Source organism: Lentinula edodes, assembly GCF_021015755.1.
Source record: "Lentinula edodes strain Le(Bin) 0899 ss11 chromosome Unknown C8R40scaffold_10, whole genome shotgun sequence".
NCBI classification, from domain to species: Eukaryota; Fungi; Basidiomycota; class Agaricomycetes; order Agaricales; family Omphalotaceae; genus Lentinula; species Lentinula edodes.
This window is the reverse complement of record NW_025764316.1, coordinates 819988-842009: the sequence shown is the minus strand read 5'-3', so window position 1 is coordinate 842009 and position 22022 is coordinate 819988. Positions and strand designations below refer to the sequence as shown.

The 22022-nt window shown below is 46.3% G+C and overlaps 9 protein-coding genes across 9 annotated transcripts; 4 read left to right on the top strand and 5 right to left on the bottom strand.

Moving 5' to 3' along the window:
- Window positions 1-1823: 1823 nt before the first annotated feature.
- C8R40DRAFT_1168753 (Sec61beta family-domain-containing protein) lies at window positions 1824-4310 on the bottom strand (the record flags this gene model as incomplete). Its single annotated transcript, XM_046231243.1, has 4 exons — window positions 1824-1920; window positions 1972-2088; window positions 2146-2225; window positions 4212-4310. The coding sequence occupies 4 exons, from the start codon at window positions 4308-4310 to the stop codon at window positions 1824-1826; spliced, it is 393 nt and encodes a 130-aa protein (XP_046088489.1).
- A 2-nt stretch (window positions 4311-4312) lies between these two features.
- C8R40DRAFT_1040708 (uncharacterized protein) lies at window positions 4313-5109 on the top strand (the record flags this gene model as incomplete). The annotated part of the gene is made up of 3 exons (XM_046223937.1): window positions 4313-4398; window positions 4455-4746; window positions 4807-5109. The coding sequence occupies 3 exons, from the start codon at window positions 4313-4315 to the stop codon at window positions 5107-5109; spliced, it is 681 nt and encodes a 226-aa protein (XP_046088488.1).
- A 2353-nt stretch (window positions 5110-7462) lies between these two features.
- C8R40DRAFT_73118 (VAMP/synaptobrevin-like protein) lies at window positions 7463-8899 on the bottom strand. Its single transcript, XM_046236013.1, has 7 exons — window positions 8834-8899; window positions 8702-8774; window positions 8605-8644; window positions 8458-8550; window positions 8369-8408; window positions 7961-8308; window positions 7463-7892 (listed from the first exon to the last, which is right to left on the bottom strand). Exons 1-7 carry the CDS (start codon window positions 8840-8842, stop codon window positions 7824-7826), a joined length of 672 nt encoding a protein of 223 aa, XP_046088487.1. The 5' UTR covers window positions 8843-8899; the 3' UTR covers window positions 7463-7823.
- A 48-nt stretch (window positions 8900-8947) lies between these two features.
- Window positions 8948-9572, top strand: C8R40DRAFT_1095901 (uncharacterized protein). The gene is made up of 2 exons (XM_046227721.1): window positions 8948-9099; window positions 9156-9572. The coding sequence occupies exons 1-2, from the start codon at window positions 9036-9038 to the stop codon at window positions 9437-9439; spliced, it is 348 nt and encodes a 115-aa protein (XP_046088486.1). The 5' UTR covers window positions 8948-9035; the 3' UTR covers window positions 9440-9572.
- Window positions 9573-9696: 124 nt separating this feature from the next.
- Window positions 9697-13771, top strand: C8R40DRAFT_1236001 (fungal-specific transcription factor domain-containing protein). Its single transcript, XM_046233403.1, has 19 exons — window positions 9697-10108; window positions 10163-10212; window positions 10267-10305; window positions 10365-10381; window positions 10429-10468; window positions 10515-10844; window positions 10907-10996; window positions 11066-11339; window positions 11412-11491; window positions 11553-11779; window positions 11838-11994; window positions 12053-12164; window positions 12218-12291; window positions 12346-12513; window positions 12604-12740; window positions 12801-12824; window positions 12883-13391; window positions 13455-13533; window positions 13593-13771. The coding sequence occupies exons 1-19, from the start codon at window positions 10024-10026 to the stop codon at window positions 13660-13662; spliced, it is 2562 nt and encodes an 853-aa protein (XP_046088485.1). The 5' UTR covers window positions 9697-10023; the 3' UTR covers window positions 13663-13771.
- Window positions 13772-13885: 114 nt separating this feature from the next.
- Window positions 13886-16305, bottom strand: C8R40DRAFT_72270 (uncharacterized protein). Its single transcript, XM_046235984.1, has one exon. The coding sequence runs from the start codon at window positions 16109-16111 to the stop codon at window positions 14108-14110; it is 2004 nt and encodes a 667-aa protein (XP_046088484.1). The 5' UTR covers window positions 16112-16305; the 3' UTR covers window positions 13886-14107.
- A 386-nt stretch (window positions 16306-16691) lies between these two features.
- On the bottom strand, window positions 16692-16953 carry C8R40DRAFT_1005490 (uncharacterized protein; the record flags this gene model as incomplete). The annotated part of the gene is made up of 2 exons (XM_046222798.1): window positions 16692-16801; window positions 16860-16953. Coding segments are annotated over 2 exons (204 nt in total), but the record flags the coding sequence as incomplete, so codon positions are not given.
- A 474-nt stretch (window positions 16954-17427) lies between these two features.
- C8R40DRAFT_72949 (uncharacterized protein) lies at window positions 17428-18533 on the bottom strand. Its single transcript, XM_046236008.1, has 2 exons — window positions 17571-18533; window positions 17428-17513 (listed from the first exon to the last, which is right to left on the bottom strand). The coding sequence occupies exons 1-2, from the start codon at window positions 18411-18413 to the stop codon at window positions 17481-17483; spliced, it is 876 nt and encodes a 291-aa protein (XP_046088482.1). The 5' UTR covers window positions 18414-18533; the 3' UTR covers window positions 17428-17480.
- A 295-nt stretch (window positions 18534-18828) lies between these two features.
- Window positions 18829-21977, top strand: C8R40DRAFT_1040461 (prolyl oligopeptidase; the record flags this gene model as incomplete). The annotated part of the gene is made up of 20 exons (XM_046223919.1): window positions 18829-18978; window positions 19031-19115; window positions 19166-19428; window positions 19486-19630; window positions 19689-19759; window positions 19813-19862; window positions 19914-19964; window positions 20017-20044; window positions 20100-20212; window positions 20279-20626; window positions 20675-20765; window positions 20818-20846; window positions 20900-21067; window positions 21122-21158; window positions 21216-21333; window positions 21399-21484; window positions 21547-21594; window positions 21639-21673; window positions 21726-21823; window positions 21874-21977. 20 exons carry the CDS (start codon window positions 18829-18831, stop codon window positions 21975-21977), a joined length of 2118 nt encoding a protein of 705 aa, XP_046088481.1.
- Between the last annotated feature and the right edge of the window lie 45 nt (window positions 21978-22022).

Genomic DNA, 22022 nt, shown 5'->3' with positions numbered 1-22022 from the left:
TAAACCCAGCAACCAACATCTTCGTGATCATTTCATTGACGACGATATAGTGTAAATTGTGGAATGCCAGGAGTACACGTTGGTCGACATCGGCCAAGGACGTCAAGATTTAGTACCGAGTCAAGGGAGGGAAGTTTTCAATAGATGCAGTACCAAACATTCAAACCCTGGAACATCGACGTACACTCTACTCAACTCAACAAAAGCTACTCAATTCGATAAAACTATTTCTGAGCAGTGTCTAGACCTAGAATTCCTACCTGCGAGAAGGTCCTTGTCTTGCTCGAAGTCAGAATTAGAAGAACCAGGAAGAACTATGATCTTCAGTGAATGTCTCATTCCATACTAAGTACTATGTAATCATCTTTTTGACAATTCCAGATTGTTCACGCCTGCCTTTTGTGCCCATTACTTCTCATGCTCATTATCTGAATGAGAAAAACTATAGTATCAGCGAGGAACTACGGAATCGGCATAGTGATGCGATAGCAAGAGTTTTCGTATACAACAGGCGTCCATCGCGAGTTATAGGCCTGGCATACACTCTGAATGTTGAAATAAGCCCAAAGACTTGTTCTAGAACTGAGATAATGAACTTCGTCTCACCCTTTCCACGAAGCTAGGTTCATTCTTGTTTTAAAGTTTGACTCTTCCTGCCATTATACGATCGCTATTGAATCCTTAAGATCAGATCATTGGTAGAGCTCTTCACATACGGCAGTAGAAGGTGAGGCATTTTTGTAGGGGACGGGAAATAGTGAGCGTAGAACTCTTTAGGAGGAAGGGCCGAAGTGAATTGAAGATATTGATAACCAGCTGGCATGAAGGTCCTGCCCCCCCCGGAATGCACGAAGTGATTTAAACTGTAAAATGGTGAAAGCGCTAGAATTCGAAAATGATCAAATTCATCCAGTCCCCTTTTCCGGGAAAACTGACCTCCATCGTCCCAAGTCGAAGAATTCTCTACTAAGAGCCAGTAGGAACGCAAAGGCTCTGGTAATGAAGTTTGAATAGTAGGGGTTCGGCACGCGACACCCTACGACGACGCTTGTCCACACAACTGACCAACTTAATACCGAGGAGAGGCATTACGTTCATGGGAAACACAGATACACTCGTCTAGTTTTCAGCATCAAAGAGAAATGAAGACATGCATTTACAACGTGTAATCAGAAAACCATATATCCAATCTACAGCCATCCGAACACAATGTCCATTCAGATTTACATGAATATCACACGTCGTCCAGTCCGAATGACATGGGAAGTCTAATTCGGAGGACGGAAGTAAGAGAGAATATCATAGGAGATCTGTTTTTTCCTCGGCAATGAAAGAAAAGAAGAGCCCAGGTGTATAAGAATCGGGGAGGAAAGACATACCGAACGTCAAGAGGTTCGAAGAAGGGTAGGCATTTTAAAGATACCATTAAGTGCACAATGCCTTCAGCATGAGTTGAAATATCGCGCGACGTACGACAGGTTGGATATTAGGAAATTATCCAGCATCAAGGGCCACAAACCTTATAGTCAAATGGGAACGAATCAAGCCAGTTCGGTTCATAAATCATAAAGGGATGTTGACTGGTTCGTAGGAGAATGCGCAAAAGCCTCTGAATAGACTAGAGATTTAGTCCATTCTACAGCGCGAGAGGTGTAGGAAATGCACATCTGACAATAACCACATACAGATGTAGCCCGAAAGAAAATTCATGCGCCGTGGTTGTCCTGATAAAGAACGAGTGTCATAGCGAACGAGAGTGTTTATACATGGGCAAAACTAGTTCGCAGTGTGTAGCTGCTCCAAATGACATTGCCAGTGTAAGTTTACTTTGTGAACATGCGTATAACCTTGGCCGAAATGTGGAGAAAGAAGATGGAACCAATAAAAACAAGAGATAGGACGAGAACGATGAAGGGGTCACTGAGTGCGATAGATTAGAACGCATGCATTTCAATGCGTACTGTTACTCACACTCGTAACCCAGGTGAATCATCCGTATATAACTTCAACATTGTGTTTGAAGACCCTCCTGCACCAGCAGCCCGAGAAGAGTTGGGTCTGGCAGCCTGATTACCTGTCGCCCGTCGCCTGCAGAGTGGTAGTAGATATGAGTACCATGTTGTAATAAAATTGCCTTTAACGCACCGTATTTGAGCGCCAGGGGGCTTTGCCACGGAAGACGCAGTAGAGCGAATAGCTGGGGACCGGGGACTATCAGAGTCAGACTGATTGCACAGAATCAGTACGGACAAAGATGACGATATCACAGTTTCTTACCATAGTTTAGCTTGCAGTACACTGTACAGGGATAAGATGGAAAGTTTGCTGGCATTGTGTCAAGCGCTTAGGTGGAGTCAGGTGACAGTCAGACACGTTTCGAGCGCTTTCGTTTTGGACCCTCACTCGATTCTTACTCAGGTCGGTTCGTTCATGGGCTTATTGGTTGTAGAAAAATAATTAACCGGTCCACTGAACCAATACATAATCTGGCCGCTACTGGATCTGCAGCCGTCTAAAACTGCGGTGAATTGATCAGTCCTGTAAGTCGAAGTTCAAGTATCTCGATTCTCATCTAAATCAGACTCTAGGATCTGAACTTGCAGAAGACTCGATCGAAAAGCTGGCTCTTCAAAACTGTACATACGGTTGTTGGTTGTTGGTCCAATTTATTCCGCATATATATGTACAGTACCGGCTGACGATAATACGTCTAAGTCACGTAGTATTCATAGCAAATCATGGTGTTTCGTACCATATAACAATTTCGTGGCAATACTCTTTACAAGAAGACCGTACACACGACTGAGAGTATCGCACTATTTAGAGCAGAACTCACGCTCATCAAACATATTATCCTAATACCCTCTACAGTCTCTACTACATACTTCAGTCTCGCGAAAAGTTCAATAGATATAATTTCTGTTCTATCCTATCCTATCCATAGATGATCATAGTCATGCATGAGTACCGGCCGCTCGCGGGCTCCCATAGAAGCGTCGGTCCCCTCAGTGCTCAATGAATATGGTACAGCTTGTACTAAATTTGCATTGGCTTCTCAAGAATTGAATCTCAGGCCCGCTCAAAGCCTCAAACCTTACTTGCAAAGGATGGAAAGTAAGGGCTAGCAGCTGTACCATAAGAGCTGAAAGCTTCCTCGATCAGGAGGTCTCCTAGTACTGTTAATAGACTCGCGCCCTGATCTGAACGTCAACGAGCAGCCTGGGCAAGACGGTTCAAGCCAATCAGACACAGCTCACCTTTGTAAACTCACAGGAAAAATTGACAGGGCTTGCACAATGCAGTATTCAGTACGCCTATTATACGAGATTATCTGACCATGTACCCAGTGCATATTCAAGACGAGAAGTGCCAGTGCTTTCTCGATAGGCGGCGCCGCCGACGCGACGCTAATTCCAGAGTCACATGACCGAATAATCACGCTATGATGTCACGACGTTTTTCGTAGCTTTTTCATTTTTGACTACATGTGGTTTTTGCTCTCATGAGACGCTTCATTATATTACTCAGCTCTCACCCGTCGCCGCTTGGAAGTGAACTCTTCCGAGAACTTCTGAGGACTCAGATCAACATATAGCCATTTTACCTCAAGGCATAGTCCTGTCAATTCTGCCCGACTGAAAAACGTACTGGATCCACAATTTTTGGTGCGTCGCCTACCTTGTTATATTCTAAATCACCGCTTACTCCTGGACTTCAGTATCTATGACATGATTGCACCATGGATGTGTAAAACAGTAGTGTATCTTTTATATTCTGGGTACAGACCTTTCTTTGCATCCCTACATCTCGTACCGGTCCGAATCCGATGAGAGATATGAAGTCAAGAGTCGCTGTCACCGAAGGATCACGGACATCACCTTATCTACAGCCAGTCCTGACAAAGGAGAAGACTGGAGAAGGCTATTGAAATCCGAATCAAGGAACATCAACTAGCTCTAGACATAACATTGTACAGAACCATGGAAGAGCAGTAGAATCACCGTGATATCGAGCAAATGAAGAATTTCGGCATCTATTTTGACTTGCCGCATGCTGATGTCCAACAGTGGGCACTATGATTGAGGAGAGCGACGTGACTTGGTTCATTTCGTCTCGCTCGCTTATCCTAGCCTCGTGCCCTAAATCGAGGCTTCGCTCTTTTGGGATGCTTTCTTTCCAAAGGAACCAATAGATGGCACGTGTTGACATACCCGTCGCAGCTTATATTCCGCTTCACTTTCCTGTCGAATTGCTTTTGCGTATCTAGCTCCCGGCCCAACCTCTCCGGCACCAACCATTCCCTCCTCCATTGATGTTCAGCCTCGGTCCAGGCTCAGTATGCGATGTTTGCCTCGAATCCTTTGGTGCTGATTCGAAGGCACCGTGTTCGATCTCATGGTAAGTATTAGTGTCATTTCGTTTCCCAATACTTTGTTGTTCTGATATGTGTAAAGCGGACACGTATTTTGCGCAGACTGTCTTCGCCATATCACGCGTCAGACTTGTCCTCTGTGCCGAGTTCCCTTTGACCCCAGATCAACAGTCAAGCTTCACGTTGATTTGGATAGCGTCAAAGCAGCGTCCACCGGGCCTGGCAGCGCAGGAGATACTCCCTCTGCTGAACAAGAGGCCCGTTCTCTTCATGAGAGGATTGCTGCAGTTGCTAATGCTGGCACTTCTGAAGCCAATCTTCGCTCGCTGATATCAGAATGCAAAACCTTTCTCTCCGGTCACCCTCGAAGTTTAGTATGTATCGTCACTCATCCTCTTTCATGTAAATCAATGTAACACGGTCTTCATTTCCAGTTTCAGGATTTGCGCGTTAGTCTTCGCATGATCGCGTATCTGTGTGAAGTGAAGAGTACGTTGAGGTCGCAGAATCAGGCCGTTGATTCATTCAGAGAACAACTTGAAGGGAGCCGAGCAGAGTACGATGAACTCCAGGTGCGGTTGTTAGAATTGGATGGCGCGAGGAAAGAGGCTGTCAATGCAAGAAGAAAGGCTGAAGGGGAAAAGAAAGAGGTGCAAGCTACAGCCGTGCAGCGAGAGCTGGAACTCACGCAAAAAGTATCGGAGATGCAGAACAAGTACATTGACCTCTTAGAGTGAGTTTCTGCATTTCATTTCCTTTTGCCATTAACTGATGCCCTTTATCATTATAGACAAGTGAGTGTTGTTTTTGCGCAGAACCTTACTTCGAATTCTAAAGTATGCTAGCTCAACCAGCAAAAGGCGTTGAATGACGGACTGCGGGACGAACTTCATCGTCTTACTGGCTCATTTTACCAGGAACACCCTGACTACCAGCGCCAGACGAGGACTAGCCTCGATTCGTCGCGAACGTCCGAAGAGCGTTTTGAACGTTCAGAGTTGAAAGGGCTCGATGTTCCCGAGCAAGAGTTCATGATATCTCCTTTGCCTGAATTCACTAGTAATGCGCTCGCAGCAGATAACTTTGTCAGTCTTCCTGGTGACGATGATTCAGAAGGCGACTCCCCGCGTTCGTACGATCGCCTGCCTGTATCCCAGAACACTCCAGAAGAAGTATCCTCCAATCCACCAACGGCTCCCGTGACCCCCAGTCTGCTCTCCTTAACTGCGCCAAGGCTTGACGATGCTGGTCAAAGAGCTTCTCGATCACAATCCTTTTCGAGTCGTTCTGTCATTCCTACCCGTCCTGCCTCACCAGTTGTTCGTCCTATTGAAGACAACCTGCCTGTAGTGGTTCCAAACCCCTTAGAACGTAACAGCTTGTTACGAAATCACCTCCATGATTTACTCACTGATACCCCCCCGAACGTGTCTTCGTCTTTGCCTAGCACAATGGATCACCATTCCTCATATGACAAGGTCTCAAATTCAAGTCATCGTTCGTCACCCCGTCGTTCAATGCCCACTCGCTCACTCGAAAATTCTGCTGGCTCATTGTCTCCTGCCCCAATCCCCATCCCTTCAGTCCAGCCGACCACTTCAATTACAATTGGAGGCTCGATACACTCTAATAGCAACCTGTCGCAAAGACCAGCACTGTCGCGGGCCAGTAGTCATGCTGTCGCCATGGAGAACGCTCAACGAGAGAAGAGGAAGTCAGAGAGGACTTTAGATGTATCGGAGGGCTTGCGAGAACCAGGCAACCCTGAGTCGTTAACGCTTCTATCTGTATCGCCAAATTTCAAAGCGTCTAGCTCTCCCCGCCCTCAAGCGACTGTCCCTGACTCGGATCGATCTCGACAGCAACCTGGTCGTCGTTCTCCTCCCGCGCCGCGCGACAATGAACATTCCTCGTCGAATCCTGTCAATCGTTTTGGCACTTATGAGCCTGAACGACCCCCTACTACTACTTCACGCCCAATAGGGATCTCTCATTCTGGAAAACGGGAGTCGTCCCGCGCTTTGAAGACACAAGACACTGATGTAAGCTCTTCAGCTTTTGTGTCTAGTTCAATTAGTCGATCTTCAGCAACGTCCACGCCCTTCAAAACAGGGCGGCCCACGAGGGAACGGGACGCATATCAATATACTTCGTCGATAGGGAGCTCCGGAAAAGACAAAGTTCATCTTGGCACCATGACTGCTACCGCTGGTTTTGCTTGAAATTTTTCTTCATTCTTTTTAATGTATGTATCTGCCAACTTGTCCACGAAAACATAATGGCCCCCTCCCTGCAAGTAGACAAATGGATTTGGAACGCCCAACCAACTCATAACATCAAACTGACTTCAGTTCACTATATGTATTATCAATTCGTTCTCGAGGAACGATTTCTTTTTTCTTGCATCGTTAACCATCATCATCAATCATCTGTACCAACACTAAACAGTCTAAATCTAAACTGTACATATATCATATGCGTCGTTTTGTATATTTTGTATATTTTGTACAATCTTTGTATACCGTCGTTTTGGAATAATTAATATGGATAATCTATCTCTCGCTTTCATATGCGATGCGCACTGGCTAACCAATCAGTCTGAGTCCTGGACGGAACTTGTATCTATGTATCTTTGTGTTCGTGCGCCACCACAGGAACTGAGGAATTCCGAAGCGCGACCTTCCGTTTCGGAACACCATTCATATCAGAGAGAGCCCAGACAGACATAAAAAACCTGCACGAATGAAAATGCTCGACTAGATTGATACTCAGACAGTGATTTCTGCGGAGGTTCGATTATGAACGTTGTTAAAACGCGATCGACTACTGGTCGGGCCACAAATCCATCGCCAACTAGCTGGAAAGTTCGATCGCGTTGCGCCAAACATGTGGCAATTTCTCCCCAGAACGTCGTGGAACTGTAACTTTGTCCGGCATTAACTGTCGGATCGAAATTCAGCCTGAAGCTTGAGCCTCAGCCTACACTGTGCATATGCAACGCTGCACCCAATATACACACTAAACAGAACAGATATACTAGCTCATGAAGATTGGCGTTCCAATGTCGCTGAGTGCGAAAGAAGAATAACTGCATACGTATGTAGATATGGGCTACTCCTAAGGACAATGGTCGGAGTTTTGGCTAGGTCGAATGTGGATGCTCCACTGAAAAATTGTAGACTATCCTTCCGGACAAGGAAACTTCAAAAGCTTCAAAGCGATATGATAGGCCGGATCTTTGTTTGATGCGAGTAGAGTGCGGGGCATATGATCACTTCGAATGTAGGTATAGCCCACAGCGGCCGATGAGATTCGGAATTATGAACGACTGTGGAAGTCGCGGGATGTATGGGATAGCTGAACGTGTGGAATACTGTTACAAGATGAATCCAGGAAGGAACAAAGAAAGACGGTCTAGACCATCCATCACGAAGGTAGAATCGAAAAGGGATCACTTGTTTGACGAACCGCATCTCAAACCAGCACCGCAAAACTGCGCCAACAATATCCATACTAGCACCTGATTAAAAATAAAGAGAAGCCTGATTAGCACTTTGGCACATGAGTCGAATGGTAAATACGACACACCAATGCCACTAAAATACTCAAGCCAAGAATCTTCTTGTTCCTCCACCACATTTGTCTCCTGACGCTCCTCGCGCCTCGTCTGAATGCAGTGGCTTGACCGGCCATGACATCTGTTTTGTCAACTAACAGTTCAATTCGTTCGCCCCGACTAAGAATTTGTTCTACGTTCTGGACCATGATGTCTTTGACTTGATTGAGTTCTGCTTGAGCACGAGCGATCTCATCAACCGGTGGAGCAGTATTATAGGTGTTCATCAGATTGGATATAGTAGGTGCAAACGTTCCTTGTAACCCATACGCTGGTAGTTCTGGGTCATTGAGAGAAGAAGAAGAGGGTGCTTCGAGAAACTGAGGATATTCAGTTAATCAGCTTCCGTACAATATCGAAGATTAGGTGGAATTTCGCACCTTCCTCTGCAATTCTGCGAGAAATGCGAACGGCATCCTCCTGCAAACTGATGATTAGACTCAATCGTAAACAAAGCTCGCCAGATTACCTGCCCGCAGAGTCATCGGCCATGACCAGATAAGTGAAACCGCCTTCGGAAACATAGTGGAATAGATATTGTTCCCAGACATAAGTGAGTTTACTTCGGGTCTTCGTTCAACAAAGAGAGCCAGATGGAATACTGAGGAGGGCCAACCTATTATTCGGAGGTATCTTTGACAGGATAGTTTGGGTTGCTAAAAGTAAGGAGAAAAATTGAGTCCTAGGTAAATTTCCATTCTTTAAGAACAGACCTTGAGAGAAATCCCGACTGCCTGCTTTGTGCTCAGCAAGTATTGTTGGACCTTGGGCAACTAAAGCATGTATCTATATAGACCATTGATATCAGTGTTTCTGAAAGTGCGATGAACAACAATTCAACTTGCCAACGACATCAGAGAAAAGGACAAGTCGGTGACTCCGCAGTGCCGCCTAGTGCCGCTTACCACGCGGCGGTGCGTAAATGATATCATCAAATTTTTCTATTTATACCACGTTGTGACCGGTTTATGTACGTCACCAAATCGTATATATATCGTCCTCCTTGAAGGGTTTTTTTCTTTCCACCCCAGTTCCACCCCGCTAACTATGTCTTCGACTAACGTTACTAAAGCACCTATGAGCGCTCAGCCCCAGGCAGCTCCGACAATGAGTATGATTTTCAAGTCCTTTCTTAACTTTTACTTACTCAAATCATCTGCATTATAGGTGTAACAAATGCTCCTTCCGCGGCCTCTTGCCAGGACGTCGAACATGGCAACTGCAAGCACAAGCACGGCAAGGGTGGAATCGTCTCTCGTCTTCGTGGCGGCGGTGCAGGAAAAGACTGTTTCCTCGGAATCATCGGATGTTTCCTATGCTTTGAATGCTGTGAGGGATGTTGCGACTGCATTGGTGACATTATTTGTGCGCTTTGTTCCTCTATGTTTGTCCTTCGTTCTCTACTTACGCAGCATCATTCTTCAGGTTGCCCGTGCGAGATGTGCTGCTAATGTCCGATTCTCATGAAATTCTGCTACAACCCGTGCTACGGACTATTTTTCTCTGTTGTATTTCAACATATGTATTATTGTGTTGCCTTTACTACCTCTCACGTTCCCGAATAAATCTTCGTGTTGCAGATTACGGCTGTGAGCATAGATGCGTGTGAAGCTCATGAAATGAATGAATGAACTAGGCATGAGGCAACAGCATTAACGAGATGGTGAGGGCTGCGTGTCGGTGATTAATCAGACCCGAGCTCTGCTCACACTGCTACGCGGTGAACACGAAATACACCGAACATTTTATTTTCAAGTTCACTGGAAATTTACACTGAGTTAGAGCCTGTTCTCAATCTTCTGGTTATTGTGCTGTGATAGTTTTTGTATCTAATCGTTAACAGCCCAACGCACTTTCATTAGACTCCCCCAGATTCTTGTATGCACAGCATACAAGCACATAAAGAACATGTATGTATCTGTCATTTCGGTCGCCCACTGCCTTTTCCATCCATCAATCAAGGTATCTTGCGAACGCCGATAGCGCTACAGGTTCAATTGCAAATTCATAGAGGACCCGGTCTTATCGACCCACCATGGCCAATGTCGCTCCAATGGGTGGCTTCAAGAAGCGGCGACTTGCCAACGCCTGTGATATATGTAAAGCAAAGAAAATTCGCTGTAAGAGTCTTCATCATGTCCGCTAGAAGCTGTCATACCAAAAGTATCTTCCAGGCGACAGTGCCAAAATGCCTGGGAACGTTTGCTCAAACTGTAGGGCATTTGTGAGCCTACTCGTTGATTTTGTGAACCCTTGAACCAATACTGCCATTTGCCAGGGATCCGAATGCACACATTCTTTGTCCACTGCAAAAAAGGTATGTATATGATTGCATCATATCTTGATTCTTGAATCCGTCTCAAAACTCATCCGAAGAAGAGAGGCACGGAAGTGTTCGTGCTTGACTTGTTTCCTCTTGCACTCCCTAACGAAACAACAGCCCATCAGATAGCCAAGATTCTCGCGCTCAAGCCCCACTCGTTTGTAGTATTTCCTTGAATATCAAAGCCCTACAACCTTACGAAGATTTACAAGGACTCGGATACCGAAGATGGTCACGAATTCGCAAAATCCCAAATCTCCGACATCTTATCCACTTTGGCTGCATACGAACTTCCAGATGATTCGGACAAGATCCTCAAAATCCTTATCGAGATCGCCTCATATGCCCGTTCGCTTGAAATCAAGCTTGAAAAACAGAGCAACTCTAGTGTGTATCCCTTGCATTCCGTACCCAGTACGCACGTCGAGCAGGACTACCTACACGTGGAGATGGAGGTCTCCGACACGATTATACGTCTGGAACGTCTTGGGGTGCAAGATAGCTTTTTTGGTAAAGATAGCCAGCTTGCATTGGTATGTATCCATTCGTTATCCGAGCCATTCACCATGAGAAAAAGTGTTGATTTTATCCCTAGGTCAAGGCAGCGATGAGTGTCAGAAACGAATATACCTCTGAAGAAAGGACATTAGGATCGAAAAGACCAGAATTTTGGGAGGTTTTTCCAGTAAGCGCGGACTTTTGAAAGGCGCTCGTGCATTTAGCCCTGCACAACAATTATCTTATTCTCTTATAGTGGCAGGAATTGCACGACACGACTTCGTACGACCTTCCGCCTCTAGTATTTCCCGATCCCGACCTTCTCAGTCATCTGGTCGATTTTTACTTCGACAAACGCAATACATTCATGCCCCTCCTGCACCGAGCTACTTTTGATAATGGACTACGAAATGGGTTGCATAATGTCGACCGGGATTTTGGAGAGCTTGTTTTGTCAGTATGTGCATTGGGGGCTCGGTATTCCGATGATCTGCGAGTCTACGCGGATGTGAAAACGAAACACAGCCTTGGTGAGTATGTATGATGTGTTCTTTGTTACAAAGAACAACTTCGAGCGCGCCAGAAACTCAATTGAAGTATAGGTTGGCCATACTTTAGTCAGATCGTCGTCTTGCAAGATTTGACTCGCACCAGTGCGCTGTATAGAGTGCAAATCATCGTTGTCAGTAAATGAGATTCACTGCATATAGGTTCATTGCTCATACGATCGCGCTGGTGTCCAGAATGCCGTGATGTTTTTACAATCGACATCTATGCCTGGGCTTTGTTGGCCTATACTTGGTCTCGGTGTTCGATTCGCACAGATTGTAGGGGCTCATCGTCGAAACTTCTTCGGGCCCACACCAACAATCGCTGGCGAGCTGTGGAAACGAGCGTTCTGGTGTCTCGTATGTATTGATACATTCATGAGCTCCTTCCTTGGACGACCAAAGGCTACTAATCCTGCAGAGTGTGTCGTGTCATCTGTTCCTGATTATCTCAGGTTTATGTGTGAACTCTTTCCGCAGCTATGACCTTGACTTCCCTGTAGATTGCGACGACGAATACTGGTTACAACCAGGCGAACGAGCTTTCCAACAACCGGTCGGAAAACCTTCGACCGTCTCATCCTGGATACATTTTCTGAAACTGTTGGATATATTCGGACTCGCGCAACGTAGCATAGTAGGCCGCCTTACAAAGTCTTGGTCTCTACAAGCTCCTCATTAGTGGTGGCGTCTAGTACGCTGTTAGAAAACCTGAACAGTGGACTTCAAATGCCTCATGGGATGAGAATATAGTGGCAGAACTTGACGTTGCATTAAATAAATGGGCAGACACGGTGCCTGAACATAGTCTGTTGCAATCGTCTCATTCTTGAGGAAATTCTCATGTTTTCCCTTTACAGTACGATGGGATCCACATAGGCAAGATCCCCTCTTTTTTGCGCTATCGGCATCTTTATATACTTGCTACTACTGGGCAAGTTGATGCTTTAATGTCTATGGTTTACAGTTGGCTTAATACCATCCAAAGGTTCTCATTCAAATCCACCGTCCTTTCATATTTGTTCCCGGGAAAGGAAAAGGCTCAGGCATGAAGTACTCATCTCTCGCTATATGTGCGAATGCCGCTCGTTCCTGCGTGCATGTCTTTGGTCGGCTTCACTCAAGGGATGGTGAACATGGATATCCGAGTACCCATGTAAGTATATTCATTTTTTCGACAATATCTTACGTCGTCGTGATCTTCGCATGTCGATGTCCGGGACTCATTGCCTATTATTTTTAACAGGTAGCGCTTTTTAATTCTGCTATCGTTCTACTTTTGAATTTATGGGGCGGAAGACAGTTGGGGTTAGCAACGGATCCAATAAGGACAATGGCAGACGTTAACAAATCTCTTCGAATATTAAAGACCTACGAATCGATGTGCGTTCTTTGCATTCGCTCTTTCTACTACTCAATGATAGCGAATTGATATGGGGATAGATATCAGAATGCTGGACGAATGTGGTATGCTAATCCCACCTCTGCTTCACTTTATTTGGCAAAAGCTCACCTCCGATGGAAGTGATATCATATCGGAGCTAATTTCTGCAAGTAATGCAGCTTCGCCACCAGCCACAGTTGAACAAATCAGTCGGACTTCCAAACGTCGCCAGCGCGAAAATGACCCCAGCGATGGGGAACACCCGTCATCTTCTGCTTTGGGTGATCATTTTTCAACCATGGTAGATTTACCATCGATTACTTCCATAGCAGGCTCTAGCTACTCGAGCAGCATGTCATACTCCTCCGGAATTCCCGCGTCCGCAAGGGAAATTCCCCTGGGTTCAGAAGCTCTCGTCCCCGAAGCAACGCTCAATGTGACACCTGACTTGGATTTTAGCGAAGGGCTGCCTCTGCGTACCGAGGATTTAGGAAAACTCCCTGTACATTTCCTACCTAGCAGTTATGCCAACTCTGAGGCGCAAGCTCCTGCATACCCCATGCCTGTCCTTAGTGAAGGCTTCCAGTATTCTGGCTTCGATTCACAGCCTAACGATCCCCTAGGATCCACGGGTATACCATTTGGCATAGGTTCGTCATGACCCTCCATCTTCGACGGTTTGAACTTGAGAATTAACTTCTGGTGTCTTAAAGATAATTCCTTCTGGGGACCCGGAACTGCACCCGCCCATGCGGCATTAGCTATGTTCAACAATACGCCCGGAGGAGATCAGTAAGTCTATCTATCTCTCAGGTAACTCTACTTCAGTACTTATGTTTATCGTCTACAAGATGGGACGATTGGGGAACGTATATAGCGAATGTCGATGAGCTGCTGCGATCTTTGGATCCACAGTCGTAATTCGAGATGCAGACGCACTTTACTGCAGTACTGCTGTCAAATGGTGCTTTATCATCATGGATGAACCAGTTGCTCACCTTGAAACAGAAACAGCACAAACCGGAAATATTGTCCATAATTAATCATAATAAGGCTTGAGTTATGAATACATGAGCAATAAATGTACGTACAGCGAGATGCAAGGAGAAACGAAGTTTCGAAATATACATTCATGTGTTTCAACTAAGCCAAGTTATATGTATTGTATGCACAGCAGATCGAAAGCAAGAAAAGAATCATCTACCGCTGGAGAAGGAGCCCAGTCTCAGCTAGAGATGCCTGCATCTAGTAGCGACAACCCCGTGAGCTGACTCACTCACAATATGATTAATCGTAGATGACAGGCTCTCAGGCAGTAGAGAGAAAAGCATAAAGGAAAGAAACCAGCTACAACTGGATTAATTCTTCATCTATACAAAGTCCCGTCCACTTCGTTCCCGTCATGATCAAAACTGAACGACCTTAAAAACAGATTGTGAGAGGCCCTTGGCGTGGGTGCAGCGAAAGCCGGGATAGGCTCAGGCTCATAACCGCGGCCGTCATCGTAGTCGCCAACTTCGTTCAAGTCTAAGCCTAGGGCGTTGACATCTCCGGGAGGAGGACTATGAGGAGTCTGGGAGTTAGAGTCACGACTTGCACGGCTAGGGCCGCTGACAGAGCCACCGTTAGGCGCCACATGTGTCACAGGTGCCATAGGAATTGCAGGTGCCGAGTTGTATTCTGGAAAGGCTGGACGATGGGGAGCACTAGCCAGTGCGGAAGAAGGATAACCGAAATTAGGTAGTGTAGGTAGGGGGTTGGAATTGAGATTGGAGGTTGGGATAGGGCGCAAAAACTGAGGACGATGACCACGAGCATGATCATAGTTGCGGGTGTTGTCGCGAGGCGTCGTGTTGACAGTGTTGACAGGAAGGGAGGTGTATCGCTGATTTACTGGTCTAGTATTCCCCGTCCCAGCAGATTGACTGACTTGACTGACATTACCACGAGGAGCAGCGCGGGAGGCAGTCGGTGTTTCGGAGTCATGATGCGTGATTGCGTGGTTGTTCGTTTGTACGTCGGATCTAGCAGAAGAACTAACGACAGGGGCTGAGAAACCCGCCACTTCATTTGTCCCAACTGCAGATGGTCGATTCGGGTTGTTTGCATTTACAGGAATAACAGGCAGGAATGCTCTGGGATCACCCACCGGTATCTCCTGAGAGGATGCAAGACTCGCGCGACTCGAATGATGCGCATGCTCAGGAAACCCGCGCAGATTAGCCATCACGTCACTTGCATTGGATTGTCTTCGGGATGAATTAGCGGTCGTTACTGTACCCCAAGTGGGCGTCTCGCTAGGGACAGCGGAAGCTCGGTTGTTAGCAAAATGTTGGGCTTGGGCTTGGGATGATGAACGAAGGGGGTCTTCCATCAAGTCGCGGAGCCGATTGGCGAGGCTTTCTGGGGTGATGCTTTGTGTTGTGGGCTGTGTTGTCGTCGTGCCTCGTCTCAATGCCTGCTGGTCTCCATTGGAAGTGCTTGCAGAGGCGGTAGCAGGAGGTATTGCGGATTCAGTCGCGCCATTGAATCTCACTGACCGAGGAAGTGGAGCAGAGACTGGGGGGCCAGGAGTTGTTCTTGCTCTCGCGCTGAATCCACTGTTCAATCCCTCCGTGTACCCGCTGGCAAAAGCCGCTTGGGGATCAACTGCACGCCTCTCCTCGAAGGACTCATCTATCAACCCTAAACCAGTGACACCAGCTATATCTTCTCTTCCACCACTCAGATGCTCTTCTCTACGACGCGTTCTCGATTTTGACTTGTGTCGACGACGGTGTTTGCGGGATAAGTCCTCTACTGGGGCACTGGCTGGTGGAGGAATGGAAGATGAGGCATACCCATTGACGTATGTCGTCTGTGAGCCGGCTTGAGACCAGTGTTGGCTGGCACCGGGCGGAACATAGATTCTGTCATTTTCGGCAGCGCCTGGAACGATTCTGTGTCTTCTAGACGGCGAAGAGCGCGATGCATATTGTTGCGCCTGAGAAACGGCAGCGTCAAGTACGACGGGAAGTGCTTCTAGTCGAGAAGATCGACGCGGACGAGATGTTAGTGGAGGGATGGGTAGAGGGTAATTTGGAATGGGTACGTAGTTAGCAGGAGGCTCCATGTAATGTTGAGAAGACACAACGACTTCGGGAGTGTGTGGCATAGCACTGGCAAGGCCGGGGGCGACAAGACCGTTGGTGTCTCGTGGACGGGAAGAGCCTGCGCCAGCTGATGAAGTTGCAAGGTCGGATGAGGACCCATCCCAGCCTCGACGATCATGTATAGATGCCTCTATTGCTGCAGCGACCTGTTCAGCTTCGACAGACGAACTACGTATATCCCCTGCGACTGTGGCGTATCTTTCCATAGTAATAGCCATAGGGGGGGCTGGCAGCGGATTGTGACGTAGAGAATCGTTCTCTGAAGTGTAATCCGTGACCCTTGCTTTGCCTTTCCCTTTGTCTCGTCTACTAAATTCTAGACGGGCAAGTTGATTGCGCAGACTTTGGACTTCTGATTGGGATTGTTGGAGAGTTCTGTCATGATAGTCAGACCAATAAGCATGGCTGACTCGGGGAGGACTTACGTTTCAAGTTCCTCGATGGTAGTAGAGAAACTGGCCTCCATTGCGAGTCCCATATCACGATCGTGCACGTTGCTGCGTTGAAGATGCATTAAAGAAGTTTCCAGTCGCTTGATCCTGAATCTGTCTTCTGCTTTTCGTTCTTTGAGTTTTTGGAAGTCGGCTTGTACCTTTCTAAGCTGTGTCAAAGCAGGACTCTGAGGAAGTACAACCATAAACTCAGACGAATTGTGGCAAGTGACGAGCACATCATGCAGACCTCTTGATTTTGTAGCCAGCGTTCTACTTCTTCTAACGTATTAACGACTTCCACTTCGTCGTCCCAAGCCATAATCAGTTTCTGAACGATTAAGCTGTCATCACTCCCTGGAAGCGCATCCATGTGCAATTTCTTGATAGAATCTCTGTTAAATCTTTTTCGACATAGTGGGCATGTCGCTGTAGCTGTCCTTTCAAGACATTCTTTGCAAAAAATATGCCCGCATGCTAGGGAGCAAGTCACTTGTATAATAACACGAAGTCTTGTCAATCAATGAAAACTTACGAATAGCATATGGCTCCTTCAGTGTGGTCTCCTCTTGCCAGGAGTATGGGTCCAAGCACACATCGCAGCAGCTCGACGGGTGGACGATAAGCATAAGAGCATTCCGGAGAGTAGTTGAGACAAAAAGAGGGAGCTGCTTGCGCCACTCAAATCATGTACACGAGGCAGGTAAGTACTATTCGACAAGAAAGGAAATTTTGCCAGGCTGTGCAGCCTGTGCTCACAGCCACAGCAAAAGACTTCATTACATAATTGATTATAATTTTCAAATTTGCGGAAATTCTACTCTGCTAGTCGACCAATGCAATATTCCCCTTTCGGTCAACATTGGCAGCATAATCTTCGTTTTGGGAGGAATAATGCCAGTCGGTTCACGTCTACAATCAACGAACTGGACTCCCACCCAGCGTAAGGTGGGTATTGCCGCTACAGCGGCATCGAGACTCCCCCATGGCACCTTTAGTGGGTCTAATACAAGAGAAGTACTGGAAAAGCTAAAGCAAAGGATAAGATGAGTAATTCCAGCTGCATTTGTATTCTCAAAAAATCTAGATAATCCTAAAACCAAATCCCAATTAGCATCGAAGACTCGTGAGAGGCCCATAGATAGCCCGAGTCGCTTTAAGGAAGGCAAGCGGTCGAGCGACATGGTATCTAGAAATACGAGATGTGAAACGACTCGAACGTGAACAATTCAAGCGACAAACCAACTGGAGGACCATTAGTAGAGATCATATCGAACCAAAGCTCTTCCAGGTTTGACTGAACAGACTGGTGGTATAATAACGCCCCCCAAGGAAGTTCAGGCAATTTTGATTGTAGCGAAGATCGGAAGACTGCCAGTTTCTGAAGCCGTTCAAGACTGAGATTCGGTAGAATAGCAGTGATCCACCCAAAGCACATCTTCTCGTCCTCGATCCACTCAAGCTTACATGCCGTGACGAACAATCTAGACGGCATCTCTCCGAAAGGTATTATACTCGGACGAGTCAGTTCCAAGGCGATTTTGGAAAATCCCGTGCCTCGTAAGTTCAGATATGTCAAAGAGGGAGAGATAATGATTCTTGCATTCAATAGATCGGTCAGGTCGGCGAAATGAAGGAATAGGGAAGTGACTGAAGGACGTCTGATCGTGGCTCTGATTGAGTGCTGCAGAGGTTGGGGTAATTCTCTCCAATAAGTCGGGCGTGAGGAGTTGGAAGCGGCTTTCCATATGAAGCAGGTTAGATCGGTGAGAGAATTCAAGATATCAACGAGGGCGGGGTCGAGCTGTGTCCAGCTAAAACCGGAGTCGAGAATAGATAAGGATCGGATACTCGAAACGAGATGAGGTGACGATCGAAGTAGCTTTAGTGTTGCGTCACTTGAGCGTTGGTATCGTCTATTTCCTTCTGCCTTCGAACAGGATATGATGATATTCGAGAGGAGATATCGTTGGCAGATTGGGGTAAAGGAAGAGCGGACGAGGGACAAGGATTTCACTGTAGCCTTGTCCTTTCTGGCTAGGAGTTCGCGAATTATAGCTTCAGCGATGTCTAGCGGCAGGACAAGCATTGTGTGCGATTGGGCAAGATTCTAGCTCTGGGGAAATGAGTATCCTTGGTCCGGCGTATGCCGGATCCGCTTCTGCAAGTGAGCGTGCTTTGAGTCTGGTCACTGGTGTTCTGGTAGCGGAGTACTAAATTCAAGAATAAAGAATTTGGAGCATGTGTCGAAGTTATGTTTTTACTCGGGCTGTACTAACTTTTTGTGGAATTTGTCTGTTTCTATCAATTTTTTGTCAGGCAGAATGGAAACATCGGAAAAGTTGATGGAACCATCGTGTTAGTGAGTTGACTTCCCTCCCTCAAAACATATCACAATAAGTATGTACTTAGCAGCCTCGCGATTCCTTGGATAAAGGGCACTAATCTGTTAAAGGAGAGTCAGTATCTTTCACATGTTTTCCGCAACCCAGGAGAGTCCCACTATGTCAGTTCCGCAGTGGGATCCATACCCACCAGTCAGTAGAGACGAAACCTCAGCAATCACGTATCAGAGCAAGTTGTGCGGTTCTGTTACTGTACGCGATCCGTACAGTGCACTTGAGGTGCCTTTTGATGATAGTGAAGAGACCAAAGTTTGTGGAAATCATGATTCCGTGTACAGGATCCTCAATGATCAGGATATAGGCCTTTGTTCATGCACAACGCAAGTTTGCGCGGACGTATCTAGACGAGATTCCTGACAGGTATATGTCTAATGTGCTCTTTATCAGTCACTAACGCTTTTATTTGACAGAGAAACGTGGCTGCAAACGCTGAAAGAGAGTTGGAACTACAGACGATTCACTGTCCCCAAACGCGAAAGCGATGGTTACACCTACTTCGAATACAACGACGGTCTTCAATCTCAAATGTCTCTACGTCGCGTGAAAGTGAGCGAAGAGGACACCATTCTCACCGAGTCTGGACCTGGTGGGGAACTCTTCTTTGATCCTAACCTGCTCTCTCTGGATGGAAACGCGGCCCTAACTGGCTCAATGATGAGTCCATGTGGCAAATACTGGGCTTACGGCGTTTCTGAACATGTTCGTGTGTTGTCATAAGGGAGCACTTTCAAGTTTTACTGATACAACATGAGAAAGGGTTCTGATTGGATGACAACATATGTTCGGAAAACATCGTCACCGCATATGCCTTCTCAAGAGAAGGGCAAAGATCCTGGAAGAATGGACGACGTTATCCATTACTCTCGCTTCTTTATTGTATATTGGTCGAGTGACAGCAAAGGTTTGGTCGCAATGTGCAAATGGTTTTCAAAGAGGCCTACTTATTCTTAACGGTCTAGGTTTTTTCTATTCTAGATATCCACCAGAAGATGACGAGGGCAAAGGCAATACACCTGCGCAGAATTGCATGGTGAGTTTCTTTCCACGCTCTATGTTTACTACTCTCATTTCCAACGCCATCAGGTGTATTATCACCGCCTCGGGGAGAAACAGGAAAAAGATACTCTTGTCTAGTAAGTTCATGAGGCATCAACACATGGCCTTGCTTATGAATATTCTGAAAGTGAGGATCCCGAGCATCCATTCTGGCTCTGGGCACTGCAGCTCTCCCCTAGGTTAGTGTTTCCCAGCACTCCTGATCACTGTATTCACTTAGTAAATATGTAGTGGCCGATATGCACTCTTGACTGCAAGCGTACGCAAAACTCATACTATATACACATCTCACTCTAATGTTTAGCTACACATAGCGGGATGCTAGTCATACTCAACTAGCCAAAATTGCTGATATTGGGACGAGCGACATTCAAAACGGTATTCAATGGTTGACTATCCATGATCAATGGCAGGCTAGATTTGTTATGTACGTCTACCTTCTCTTCTGCTTCTCGACCTCGACTAACATTCTAGTTAATACTGATCTCATTAGAATTGGAGACGATGATTCAACAATTTATTTCATGACGAACCTAGAAGCTAAAAATTACCTAGTAGCAACCTTGGACATTCGGCATTCAGAAGCGGGGGTCAAGACACTGGTGGCTGAAAATCCTGACGCCCTTCTCATATCGGCAAGCATCCTCTCGACCGATAAACTCGTCCTCGTCTACCTTCATAATGCCAGGCATGAAATCCATGTACACGATCTTAACACCGGAAAACCGATCCGCCAGATATTCGACAATTTGATCGGGCAATTTTCGCTGTCGGGACGGCGTGACGATAACGATATGTTTGTCTTTCACAGTGGTTTCACTTCTCCCGGCACCATATATCGGTGAGCTCGTTGATAAGACATTGTGGCACCCTCGCCGACATTGTACAGGTTCCGATTGAATGAAGATAGTAACAAGGGCACCCTATTTCGTGCTGTACAGGTTCCTGGCCTCAACCTGAGTGATTTCACGACAGAATCGGTATGCATACGTGCTTCTCTTCATCGCTTCTATTGCTAAGCAGGATATGCAGGTGTTTTATCCATCAAAGGATGGGACTCCGTAATCATTCTTGCTGAATCTCTTAAACATCCGAAGCCTGATAATAAATTTAGTATTCACATGTTCATTACTCGATTGAAGGATACCCCCGTCGACGGAACTGCCCCTGTATATATTTATGGCTACGGCGGCTTCGCCCTGGCAATGCTCCCGACCTTCTCTGTCTCGACGCTTCTGTTCTGCAAGATCTACCGGGCAATGTATGTGGTACCCAACATACGGTAATTAATTCATCATCGTTTCTTTTTCGGTCTCTGAATTGGCTTATGCTTCAGTGGTGGTTCAGAGTTTGGAGAATCATGGCACCGGGAGGTGAGTAGTGTTTAATTTTTGCGTAAAAAATAACTTTGTCTCAGGCGCGTTCTACAGGGAATGTTGGACAAGAAACAGAACGTGTTCGACGACTTCAATGCAGCTACGAAATGGCTCGTTGCGAACAAATATGCCAATAAATATAACGTTGCCATTCGCGGAGGATCCAACGGAGGTGAGCTGCGCTGTAACTGTTCGAACCTTTGATCACAGACATTAAGTGATGTGGTTTTTCTACAGGAGTTTTGACAACTGCGTGTGCGAATCAAGCGCCTGAGCTCTACCGCTGTGTCATCACAATTGGAGGTATCATCGACATGCTCAGAGTTTGTCACCATATCCTTCGTTCTGATTCCTCCTGATTCCTCACTCATCCATGACATTGCAGTTTCCCAAGTTTACTTTCGGCGCTTTATGGCGTTCGGAATACGGTGATGTACTAAAATGTCAATTGGTCTGAAAAAATCTGACCCTTTATAGCCCGAGGATCCGGAGGATTTTGACTTCATTTACAAGTGAGCTGAACAGTCCCGATACAAGATTGCTTCCTTACCCAAATCTTGACAGGTATTCCCCTTATCATAACATTCCATCAGGAGATGTAGTCTTGCCAGCTATGCTTTTCTTTACCGCTGCGTATGATGACCGAGTTTCTCCTCTGCACTGTGAGTGGGCCAAAGTCTTGAGGTCTTATAGAACTCTGATCGGTTTAAAGCATTCAAACATGTTGCTGCCTTACAGTATAACTTCCCCAATGGTCCAAACCCGGTTTTGATGCGTATTGATCTAAACACTGGACATTTCGCCGGCAAGGTTTGAAATTTTTTACTGTGGTCTCGCACTTTGCTAATTCCATCCCAGAGT